This window comes from Phascolarctos cinereus, unplaced genomic scaffold, assembly GCF_003287225.1.
Source record: "Phascolarctos cinereus isolate Bilbo 61053 unplaced genomic scaffold, phaCin_HiC Scaffold_7;HRSCAF=346, whole genome shotgun sequence".
NCBI lineage: Eukaryota > Metazoa > Chordata > Mammalia > Diprotodontia > Phascolarctidae > Phascolarctos > Phascolarctos cinereus.
In genome coordinates this window covers 80,424,375-80,436,620 of record NW_027556180.1, presented here as the reverse complement: position 1 = coordinate 80,436,620, position 12,246 = coordinate 80,424,375, and the positions used below count along the sequence as shown (strand labels likewise).

The window sequence follows — 12,246 nt, the reverse complement described above, 5'->3', positions numbered from 1 at the left end:
CAAAAAAGAAGTTTTGTCTATTGAAAAAGGAGACAATTAGGTTTTTCTTCCCTGTGGATCAAGTACTCCTTTTGAGCTTCACCCCCTTTCTATGACCTTTAACCTGTCCTCCATGCCCTTTTCTATGACCTTTAACCTGTCCTCCATGAGCAGATAACTCTTTGCAGTTGAAAGTGGTGAATATTCAGTTAAAGTTGAAAGAGACATAAGCAATTGGACTGTAGAAAATAATGCTTCTGCTTTGGGGGAAGTTTGTGTTTCTTTCTAGGCACCCCTATTACACATGGAATAATTTAGAAAGGTAAATTAGTTTGGGGGCAAAGATTACAAATACAATTTTGGACATAGACTTCTGCTTGTCAATCATATGGTTTTAAAAATAAAGGACCAGAGCAGAGAAAAGAGGTCTGAAATCTAGATATAGATTCGAGGGCAGTGTTGGAGCCATAGGAACGACTTAGAGATCCATCCACTGTCATTTACATATGGGGAAACTGAGGTACAAAGAGGTGAAATGACTAAGGCCACACAAGTAGTAAGAAGTAGGACTGAGAGGCAAATCTAGGTCCTCTGGAAGAATACTGGATTTAATTCCTGGTTTTGCCACCTTCGGAAACTTGGGCAAATTATTCAACCTATTTTGGATGTCAGTCTCCTCATATGTAAAATGAGGGAACTGGTTTAGATGACCAGTAAGACTGCTTCTCACTCTAAATCAAATAAATTCTCTGACTCAAGAATCCACACCAAGATCTCTGGCATACAGAGACAAGAGCATGGCTTAAATACAAATGAATGGGTTTCTGTGGCTATCATCCTCATACCATTTATATAGCACTTTTAAAGAGTGTAAAACACTGTACAATGCTCATTTCACCTTCACAACAACCCTGAAAAATAGGTGTTATTATCCTATTTTACAGACGAAGAAAATGAGACAGAATTGAAGCAATTTGCTAGGGGGCATACCCTGTCTGAGGTTAGATTTGAACTCAGCTTTTCCTGACTGCAGTCTAGTGCTCTATCCACTGCAGCCACCTCTACTGGGTATGTGTTCTTGTGTTCATCTTCTTTGTCTATAGACATATAAGTGACTGGGAAAGGAGATTTGCAGGCTCAGCCTCCCTATGTCTTTAGAGATCCTAGCCCTAAGGACCTAAAAACAATGAAGAAGAAGAAGAGGAGAGGGAAGTAGATAAGGAGAAGGAAAAGAAGGAGAAGAAGAAAATGATGATGATGCCAGTCCTCCAGGATCAAATACAAAATCCTCTGTTGGCATTCAGAACCCTTAATAACCTAGCCCTCTTCCTACCTTTCCAGTCTTCATACACCTCACTTTCCACCATGCACTCTTTGATCCAGTGACACTGGCCTTCTGGCTGTTCCAGGAAGGAGATCCTCCATCTCTAAGCTCTGGGCATCCTCTCTGCTTGTCCTTCATGACTGGAATGCTCTCTCTCCTCAGTTCATAGACTGACCTTTCTTTAAGTCTCAACTAAAAACCCCATCTTCTACAGGAAGCCTTTTCCCAAGTCCTCTAGTGCCTTTCTCTCTTAATTATTTCCTACTTACCGTGTATATAGCTTTTTTGTACATATTTGTTTGCTTGTTAGATTGTAAGCTCCAAGCAAGGACTTTTGATTTTTTTTTTTTGTATCCCGGCTCTTAGCACAGTGCCTTACAAATAGTCAGCGCTGAATAAATGTTTATTAACTGGCTAATGGTGATGCGGCTGACATTAGTTTCTTTTAAGCCATACAAGACACTTTCCATCCATTATCTCATTTGATCTTTACAAAGACACCACGAGGTATAGACTAGAGAGCACTGTCATCCTCATTTTGCCGATGGGGAAACTGAGGTTCAGAGAGGTTCTAGCCCGGAGTGACACAGCTCGCAAGGGGCAGAACAAGATGGGTCTCTCGGGTCCTTCTCCAAGAACAAGCCGCCACTTTTTTCTTTCTTTCTTTTTTTTTTTTGCCTCCCGAAGAGAAAGGTTTTGAGTAGTAGGACTACAAGCAGCTGTTCAGTGCGATCTAATCTGAGGGATCCCTCAGATCGCTGTGGGCAGGTGGGGGGGGTGGGGTGAGGTGTCACTTACCCGCAATAACGAACTTGGCCATGACCGCTGTAAGAAACAGCCGGGATGGGGAGAGAAAGAATGAGGCTAGAGAAGAGAGACGCTACGTCGTCTCCAAGCAACCGGGCAAGACCTGATTCGTTGCTAAGGAACGGCCATCCGACGCGTTCTAGAAGCCCAGGGCAAAGAAACTCTGAGTCTCTCTGTCTCTGTCTCTTTCTCTCTCTGTCTCTCCTTCCCCTCCCTCTCTTTCTGTCTCTCTTTGTCTCTGTCTTTCGCAAACACACATACACACCCGGTCCGAGGTCCCTGGTCTTCCTTGCCCAGGTCATTATTGTTGAGATGGCGTCTTTCCCATCAATAAAACGCCTTCTTGAAATAATTTAGATACAAAAAACCTAGGATCGAATCTTGATTCTGCCACTTCATGCAACAAGCAATTTACTAAACACCTATTATGCTCCCGGGCACTGCGGTAGATGCCTGGGATATAAAGTCAAAAATGAAGTAGTCTCTGCCCTGGAGGAGCTTACGTACTATTGGAGGAGGCAGGGAGAGAAAGGAGAAAGACAGTGACAGAACAGTAAATACATAGTGGATACAAAGTAATTTGAAGACAAGGGGGAGATAATTGCTACTTGGATAGCTTTGTGCAAGTCGCAACACAGCCTCTATGGACTTCAGTTGCTTTTGCTGTAAATGTAAGAGCTGGATCACACAACCGCCGAAATCTTTTCCAGTGTGAATTTCCAAGTCAATATCCTCTTCGGCTGATTTTTCCGGTCACGGACATTTTTTGACCCTCGGAAGAGCCCGTAAGTCTCGCGATACTCGCCATGCGGCAAGAGGAAGTGTCGCGCTTGTCTCCAGGATTTCTTCGTGTGGCTCGCTAAAGTGAGTGGAAGGTAAGCGCTTAAGCTGGGGGTTCCCCTCCGCGGACAGTGACGGGGTTCTCTTGTGCAATGGGAAGTTCTCGGTTCATTCTAGAGTGGAGAGAGCGGGGTTACCGATCAGGGTTTCGCGTCGGAGTTCCCGGAGGTGAGCTGGGTTTTCCCCGACCCCGGCGGGCAAAGCGGGTGCCTTCTCCCGTGGAGAACTGCTGCGGGGCCGCTGGGCCCAGCCTGAACTTGCTCCCCGAGGGGGCCCGGAGCCCCGGGCCTGCGGAGCTGACGTTTCTCTCCTCCCCCCATGTGGGGCGGGCAGCGGGGGCCCCTGGTGCTTCCCTCCAGCTAGCGCGAGAAGCGGGGCATTTTAGTGTGCTGGGCCGCCTCGGGAGACATTCGGCGGGCTCTTTAATCCCGCCCTCGCGTGTGCTTCCTCCCCATCTCCAGATCAGGTCCGAAGCCTTTCTCGTTCTCTTTGCCCGTCGCCACTCTTTCCCAAGGCTTTTCTCCTCCGAAGGGAGCTTAGGAACCATTCAGGCTTTTGTTTCCCCTTTCAACCACATGTAACAAACAGTCTATTTCTCTCCCCCCGCCCCCCATTTGCAATACTGCCCTTATTATTGAAGGGAGCTTAGGAACCATTCAGGCTTTTGTTTCCCCTTTCAACCACATGTAACAAACAGTCTATTTCTCTCCCCCCGCCCCCCATTTGCAATACTGCCCTTATTATTCTTAGTGTTTCTGGGGTGCCAAATGGCATACAGTAGTCTGTTTTCAGGTGTATACTTCTTGACCGTTTTGAAACATTTCATACTCATAATCAGACTTTCCTCTTAGATACTGTTTCCCCCCCTTTCAGCTTTCACAGCATTATTCTCTTTTAGTTTTCTTCTTAGAAGTGTTCCTTTATCTCTTTTGCTGGAACATAATCCATGTTCAATAATCCATGTTCAGTCTCTTAACTGAAGTTCTGTCATGAGCCTTTTTTTTTTCTCTCTACACTCTCTCTTGGTCACCCCATCAGCTCTCATGTATTTATGATCTCTATGGAGATGATTCCCACATCTTTGCATTTAACCCAAGTCCCTTTTATAAGCTCCAGTCTGATATCACTAGTTTCTTGTTGGACATTTTGAACTCTATGCGCCATAGGCATCTTAAAGTTAATATGCCCACAATAGAATCCGGGCCAAAATCCACCCTTCTTCAAAACTTGCCTCTCTGTCAGCAGGATCCTTCCAGTCAACAGATTCACAACCTCTGAGTCATCCTCACTTTTCACCCACTGCCCCCTTACATATACAATCAGTTGTAAATTCTGTGTCCACAATTTCTATCCCCTCTCCATTTCCGTGTCTAACCACTAGTTTAAGTCCTGGTTCCTCCCATGCAAATAATTGACTTGCTTCCTGCTTGTTCTCTTTGCCTCATATCCCCCTTCTCTTTTTCTTTTGGTGAGGCAATTGGGGTTAAGTGAGTTGCTCAGGGTCACACAGCTAGTGTCAAGGGTCTGAGGTTAGATTTGAACTCAGGTCCTCATAACTCCAAACCCGGAGCTTTAGCTACTTCACCACCTACATGCCTGTCATATCCCCCTTCTGTAGTCCATGTTTTACATACTTGCCAAAGTGACCTTATGTTCCCAAAGACTGTGCTGCCAGCAAAGCTTTAGCCTATTTTACCAAGCTAGAAATATGTCAAATAAAAACCTAGGGGTGAAGGGATGCTTCTTGTAATAAAGTTGAGACAGGCTCATTACCAGAAGACTGGCCACTGGTGAATACTCTTTTTTTTTTTTTTAACCACAGCAACCCCTGAGGATGGCCTACTAAAGGAGAGGTTGCTGTCCCTATAGGTAAAGTATCTGAACTGATGGAACAGCAGGTTTCTTGAAATAATACTAAAATGTTTTAAAAGAGAAGAATGCTTATATTCAAGAAATGTACAAGTGCCTAGATAAAGGATTGAATTGTCTGGATGTCTTTTAATGAAAGTCTTTAATGATTGAAGAGGATATTCTAGGTTTTTTTCAGCCTGATTTGACAGTGTATTTTTCTGTCTGTGTATTTCTTTGAAATCTTTGCTAATCTATCCTATTTTATTTTTAGAGGGAAAATAATGGACTTCTTCTGGTTTGGCTGGTAGAAGTTATGGCTGTTGGTGATTTTTGAGGAATCTTAAAGCAATAGCAAAATGAATAAAAAACCAAGTTCCTTTTTATGGAACCTCAGACAACTGAATCTAAACATTTGTCCATTTGGTTCCTCAAGCAGTAGAAGAACGATGAAAATAGATACTTTGGAGCTTCATAAACCAAAAATGACCTACCAAAATATCACATTAAAAAATTTTCTTTTCCTTGACTCTCTTCAAAAACCTCAATCGTCTGTTAGATTTTTCTGCCAAGGTATGTTAGTTTTTCAGTTGGAAGGCAATGAAATCCAAAAAAGAAGACTGAACACATTAACATCAACTTCAGGCGTCAAACTCCTATGCCCTAGACAACTGTCTTTTGACTCACAGTGCTTTCTTGTGTCAGACACGACACCTCAGCTTGCTGTTGATGGGCTGAAGAAAATGATGGTCCCTACTGAACACGATCTCTCCAAAGAGGAAAAGCAGTTAGACTTTGTCAAATACAGGAACCTCATTCAGCATTGTAATTCCATGAGTGATGTATTGGACGTGTTTTCAAAGTTTCCTAGATTTTCCAGCTGTAACTATTTCACAACTATGTGGAAAATTGCTAAAAATATGTCCGAAGACCAGAGGTGCTTTGAAAGGCAGTTGCTTTGTGAACATCCAGCTTTTAATCAGATCTGTGACCAAGTAATGAAAGAAGCCAAGACTGTAAAGCTTCAACAGTTGGCATTCACTCTGTATGCTTTGATCAAGATTGGAATCCCTCAGAACACTTACCTAGTTCAGGTCTTGCTGAGAATAGTACAGGTAAGACAAACAGAAGAAATGAAATCCTTATTGTGTAGCCTAGCAACACATCTTTTTTCTCTATCAGTACTTTTGGGAAAGGCTTTCTGGACAATGGAATGTTACTGTCTTTTACACTTACATAGATAATGTGTGATGCAATGATGGCCTCTGATCCTGTGGTATAGAATCTGTTTTTGAAAAAATGAAATCTTATCTTGACTACTAAACATGCGTATCTCTACTGCCAAAACCCCATAACAGGTTGATTTTTCTTATCCAGTTTTAAGTAGCAATACAGAAAGCAAGTTCTTATCCAGTTTTAAGTAGCAATACAGAAAGCAAGGGGACAAAGGTAGGCAGAGCAGGGTAGGGGGATTACAAAGTAGGAATATATGAACAAAAATATTCCTGACTAGGTGAATCAACAATGATTAAGTTCGTAATACATATCAGGTACTGTATTAGATTCTTAGGATACAAATACAATGACTGAAACAATCCCTACTTAGAAGAATGCTCACATTCTAAGGAGATGTACAACAAGTACATATATATGTATGAATATGTAGAATAAATATTTAGAATAAATACAAAGCAGTTCACTACAAGATAGTTGGAAGGAAGGCACTAGTAGTTGGAGGGGTCTAGGAAAGACTTCATGTAGAAAGTGGTATCTGAATTGAGTCTTGGAGGAAGAGCGAGTTTCCAATATGCAGAGGTGATAGGGGATAGGCAGTGCAAAGACTTGGAAACAAACAGTAGACTGTCAGGGGAAACAGAAAGCCACTTTCTCTAGGTCACAGAGTGAGGGAGGAGGGGAGTAGCATATCATAAAGCTAGAAAGATAGTTTGGTGTGAGATTGTGAAAGGTTTCAAAAACTAAACAGAGGAGATTGCGTTTCATCCTAAAGATAATCGAGAGCCAGTAGGAGAAGCACGCAAAAAAATAGCCCTGTCATGGACCACATTATAATTCTTAGAGGTGGTTTTCCTTGTCAGGTCACTGAAATAGCATACACATATAGCAGAGCAAAGAAAGGAATGGTGATTAAAATTAAATGTTGTGAGCTCAATTGTTACAATGAGAGAAAACTCCATTATTCAAAAACTTAAGTTTTTGTCCATTTGGGAAAGTAACTTAAAGTTTTATTTGGCAGGTGATCGGTCTATTGATTGATGCCCAGAACTTGAATGTACAGGTTTTAATTTAACAGAAGACTTTCTTTGAATATATAGATGAAGATAATAAAAACTACAATTATTGGAACTATGGAAATTTTAGTGAAATTCTTCTGAACAAATGGTGGTTACTTGATCCTTAAAACTGTTTCATATCAAAATAACACACTAGATTCTTGAGGGAGCATCAGGATGGAATTGTAATAGTATGCAGATTGTAAATTTTAAAACTATACCAAGATTTCTGAAGCAAAACATTTAATTCTGCCTCTTCGGTGGCTTCTGCATTTCTAACTTGGGCAGAAATTAGACTTCCTTCAGTTAGGCTTTTTATTCATATAAGCATAATTAACTTTTTTAAAATCAAAAAAGTCTTGAGATTGATCTTTCAAGATTGTGCTTTCTAGCTACAAATAATAAATTCTGACTGGTTTTAAAGCTATTGTAGTCTACTTTGGCCACTGGGGTCCCTTTACATTTTGAGATTGTCTTTTCTATATGGGAAAATAGAGATTGCCAATGAGATCCATGTAGTTTTCAGTTTGAAAGAAAAGAATACGTATACATACAGACATATATTCCAGTGAGTTAAAGATTTTTGTTGTTGTTGTTAGGTGTTTTATTTTGGTTTTTAGTTATTTTTTTCCCCCATGTTCCTCCTGATGCTTGTTTTGGGATGGGGGATTTTATGTTAGATCTTTTTCTTTTGTGGAGTGGAGAGGAGCTCCTAAGGTTCTTCCTCCACTCATTGGCATATCACCCACCCCAACCATGTTTTTTCTCATCTCTGGTTCTCTTGTTCTCACTCTCTTCCTGAAGAGTTAAGTCTTTAAAAAAAACCAAAACCCTCTTTCATCTTATACCTTACCAGGATCCCCAGATATACTCCAACAAGATTGGTCCATTAGGCCCTTTGGAAGAGTATAATTATTTCTCTCTCTTAATCTTCCCTGAGGTACTTGTAGTACAGTTTGCAACCTCCACTCCCACCACAGTATTCTGTTGATGTGTGTCTATGTCTTCTCCCTCTTGTGAGCCTTAGCCCTTTTCATCTTCCTTCTGCATGTGTATCTTTTCTGCCTGATTGATATGTGTGTGCGATTTACTGTTAGAAGCTATTAAGTTACTAATGTCAAGCAGTTATCTAATTGAGCTAATTATCATTTTGATGAACAGTGAATATGAGGTGTTAGGTACATTCTACAAAGGCATACTAAAGCTAAAAGATTTTTAAATTATGTGTAAACATAGAAATATGTCCATTAGTCTAACACTCTTACTATTAGATCATCAGGCTTCCATCAACTCCAGCTTAAATATATCTTTACAAAGCTGGAATTGATGGAAACCTGATGCTTCAGCAGTAATGTTTGTTTGTGTCTGTGTCTGTGTGTCTCTGTGTGTCTGTGTTTGTATGTCTCTGTGTGTCTGTGTATTGTATATCTGTGTGACTGTGTTCTGATCTCTTTCAGTTACTAATCTTTATACTGTGATCTGAATTATTAAGAAGACGTTAAAAGATGTTAACTCTAATCCATATAAGAAGCAAAAGAAGTATGAAATAAATTCACAAAATAAAAATGAATATTTTAAAAAAATTTTGTCAATTAAAAGGGGTAAGCTTCACTTACCTAGAAAATTCCTTTATGAGATTTATGAGAAATATGTCATTCTCTGAAGATGATAGATGCATTTTTGCTATTCATAATTAACCTTTTATGTGAAAATACTGATTCAGTGTACAAGTTAAGGGTTATATGAATTAAAATAGAATATCTAGCCAAAATCTTTTTGTGTCAATATATTTCAATAGGAACGCATCAATGAATGTGATGAGAAGTGTCTTTCAGTTTTATCACGTACCTTAGAAGCCATGGAGGAAAGCAAAAATGTGGATGCCCTTCGTGCAGGATTGCGGTAAGGAGATATCTCTGGAATTCTTTCTTCAAGGAATTTTCTTTATTTCTTGCAATTTAATTAATTAATTCAACACATACTTATTAAATAGACACTGTGTACCAGGCACTGTGCCATCAGGAAGCCTATTGCATCTGTAGTGCATTAATTCATAAATACAATTTTCAGCCCAATCTAACATCTTGACACTGGAGTGAAAAAAAAACCTCACATAATCATTATTTACATTAGGATCACTGTTAAAAGGAGGTGGTAATGTTGAGACTTCTAAATATTCTACTAATATATATGTGTATATATATATATGTGTATATATATATATATGTATATACACACACACACACACACGTATACACATATATATATATATATTATATATAAAAAGTATGATGTCATTTTACTGAGCCACTGTCAGGCCAGTCACAGTAATGTTCCATTTCTTTATTCTTCTAAAGTCTTTATCTGGGTGGATCCCACTGATGATGGTATAGTAGAATGTGGCCAATGTATGAGTTAGGAGACATTGGTTCTTGTTCCATGTTTGTCACTAACTGTGGTGCCAAGTATTATTTAACTTACCTCTGAGTGCCTCGTTATTCTTATCTGTAAAATGAGGGATGAGAGGAGACATAATAATTTTCTAAGGATGATTACCAGATCTAAAGTTCTGCAATTCTAAGATTTATTTTCTTTCCTAATAGGCTATTAGTTGATAAGCAAATTTGGACACTAGAAAACATCTTTACTCTACAAACAGTGATGAAATCTATTGGAAAAGATGCCCCATATCCTCTTAAAAAGAAAATAGAGGTAAAAGAAGAAAAAGAAGCTAAATTTGACTTGTTTCTGTTGGGTGTTTGGAAAGAAAGGTGCTTGTGACTAACTTACTCAGTTCCTTTCTGAACAGTAAGTAACTAACTGGGTAAATGATTAAATCAGATATTATTTTTCCCATAAGGAATGTTGGTAAATGGAGCAAGGACTAATAAGACCCTGTCTCTGCTCTTCTGGAGAAATGAATATCTTGTAATGCTTGCTATACAAGACTGCTAAGACTTGCTTTGTCCAGACTGCTAAGATCACACTTTGCTAAAGCTCTGGGTAGCTAGTTACTTAAAGACTCTGAACATATGTGAACACATGTGTAGCAGAAGTTGGGGCCTCTTTCTGCTTAGTGGTCCTTCAGAGGGTGGTGTTATTCCTTTTATATCAATTTATAATAAACGGATAGAAAAGACTTCACTGGAATAATGAAATCTTGTAGTGATTAGCCCTTTCCTCAAGTAGTTGCTGGTGTCCAAATTGACACAACAGCCAGTTTGTATTGCATATGGATTGCTGTAATCTTATTCAAACTCCTTTTTCACTATTTCTTGGGGTAAGAGAGTTAAAGTTTTTGTTACTACTTTTATTTGATATAAATATAGGAATTCAACTTCACTTTCTTTCAGATAAAAGCCTTGAAAGAATTAAAGAAATTTTCTCCTGTCAATAGCCAGCACATGTTTGCTGCCCTGGCTGCCCTGAACCACCGTTCTCTCGTGGTCCTGAATGAATGTAGTAAAATGGTTGCTGGTAAGTGACGTTTTCCCATTCACTGTACCAGTATCCCTTAAATGATGCCTGGTTCAAGTTCAGGGCCTTTTGTTTTAACTCCTGGCTGAGGAATGTTTGGAGATGTTCCTTGTTATAGTTGTGAATAGTTTCAGTGTTGTTGCCAGATTTCACTGGTGTGGAGGGCTTTTTATTTCAAGTGTGTGCATTTCACTGACACTTGAATTCTATAATCAGACTGAATCTTTTGCCCTCTTGCTGACAGCTAATATCCATGGATGTCCTTTTTGGATGTTAATGAGCATACTGCAGTCCTGCAAGGATCTCCTGTACCAAAACTTTGATCTCTTTACAGCAATTGCTGACTATGTAACTGCAACTTTTGACATGTGGAAAATGAAACAAGTAAGTGTTTATAAACTGACTTTACAAGATAAACCTAGTAACAGTGACTCATTCTTTGTATTGTGCTTCTTGAATTTTTAAAGTTACAATAACCACAAAGCTTGAAATGCCACACAGAATAACTTCAAGTAGTTCTTGATGTGCCATCTGTCTTTTACAATGTTTGAGTCTAAAAAATTCAAAATAACATCACACAGAGGTATTTATGATTCTGTTTAGTTTTTTTTTAAAGTGGTCTTTGATAGCTTGCATAGATATTTAATGCTATGGGTGTGATTCTACTTTGGTCAAATTTAGGTTAATTAAGATAGCTTTATAATAAATTCATTTTGCAAAATGTAATTTAAATATTACTTGGTGATCAGGTAACTGAGGAGAAGTATAGTGTCTGTTACTCAGGACTTGATTTAACCTTCAAAGTTCTGGGGTTTTTTTAAATCTCACTTTAAGGACATTAATTAACGTAGTAAGAATTTCCCTCTAAAATACAGCAGTAGGTAAATGTTATAGTTTTTTAAAAAACTTTTCAGTTTTTCTTTTCTTCCAATGACCTATGTGGGAAGAAAGCAAGTGATGAAACATTCTACACTGAGATTGAATCTTAAAAAATTAATAAAGAAGAGGGGTAAAGAAAGAAATGTGAAATACATTGGGAAATGTGTTTTCATCATAGGAATTTAACTCTGCTGTCACTTTTAGAGATTTATGCCATTCCTAGAGCATATACCCCTTAAATTCTTAGAGAAAAGGAATCTCAGAAAAAGGAAATTGGGTGAGACATTCCCTCATATGTAAGGGTTCAGACAGAAGTTAGGGTTGACTTGTTTATTGTTGAAACATTTTCCAAAACTGCATTTTTTACATATATTTTATATATTTACATATATTTTCTGAAAAGTAAAAGTCAGAGATCTTTATTCTAAGGTGATTTATATTTTCAATGATACAGTAACTACTTTATGCATTTATTTTCCATCAGTAAAAAGTTGTCTACTTCCCTTAAGTCTTTAAGGGGGTTATGTTTCAGGAATGGGTGGACCTAGCATGTTTTGAATTGAGAAAATTCAAGAGAACCAGGGTCAGGAACCAGGATCCTTACTCATCCCACAAAAACAAAAACCATACTAAAGAGAAACACCAGAAAGAACAGAAGCAGCTAAAAAAAAAAAAACAAAACCTGCTCACTGTAGAATAGTTTTGTAAACAAAATTCCTATTGATGGGAGCTTTAAAAATCGTTCGTAATATGGAAAGAAAGTTACTAAAATAGCAGTCCTCTTTGACTCAGAAAATGAAG

At 38.8% G+C, this 12,246-nt stretch overlaps 2 protein-coding genes across 5 annotated transcripts in view; one reads left to right on the top strand and one right to left on the bottom strand.

Moving 5' to 3' along the window:
- The window catches only part of MDH1B (malate dehydrogenase 1B), a 34,911-nt gene extending 32,043 nt beyond the window's left edge, over nt 1-2,868 (bottom strand). For both annotated transcript variants that reach the window (XM_021008686.2, XM_078147463.1), the window contains exon 1: nt 2,102-2,868. In XM_021008686.2, coding sequence (XP_020864345.1) covers nt 2,102-2,123 — 22 coding nt within the window. In that variant the 5' untranslated portion in view covers nt 2,124-2,868. The remainder of the gene's footprint in view (nt 1-2,101) is intronic.
- Nucleotides 2,869-2,906: 38 nt separating this feature from the next.
- Nucleotides 2,907-12,246, top strand: part of FASTKD2 (FAST kinase domains 2) — a 31,586-nt gene continuing 22,246 nt past the window's right edge. Inside the window, exons 1-7 of one of the 3 annotated variants that reach the window (XM_021008682.2) lie at nt 2,907-2,985; nt 4,773-4,819; nt 5,073-5,913; nt 8,888-8,991; nt 9,693-9,801; nt 10,443-10,566; nt 10,811-10,950. In XM_021008682.2, the coding sequence (XP_020864341.1) occupies nt 5,158-5,913; nt 8,888-8,991; nt 9,693-9,801; nt 10,443-10,566; nt 10,811-10,950 (1,233 nt within the window). In that variant the 5' untranslated portion in view covers nt 2,907-2,985; nt 4,773-4,819; nt 5,073-5,157. The other 2 variants (XM_021008683.2, XM_021008684.2) reach the window with 2 other exon arrangements.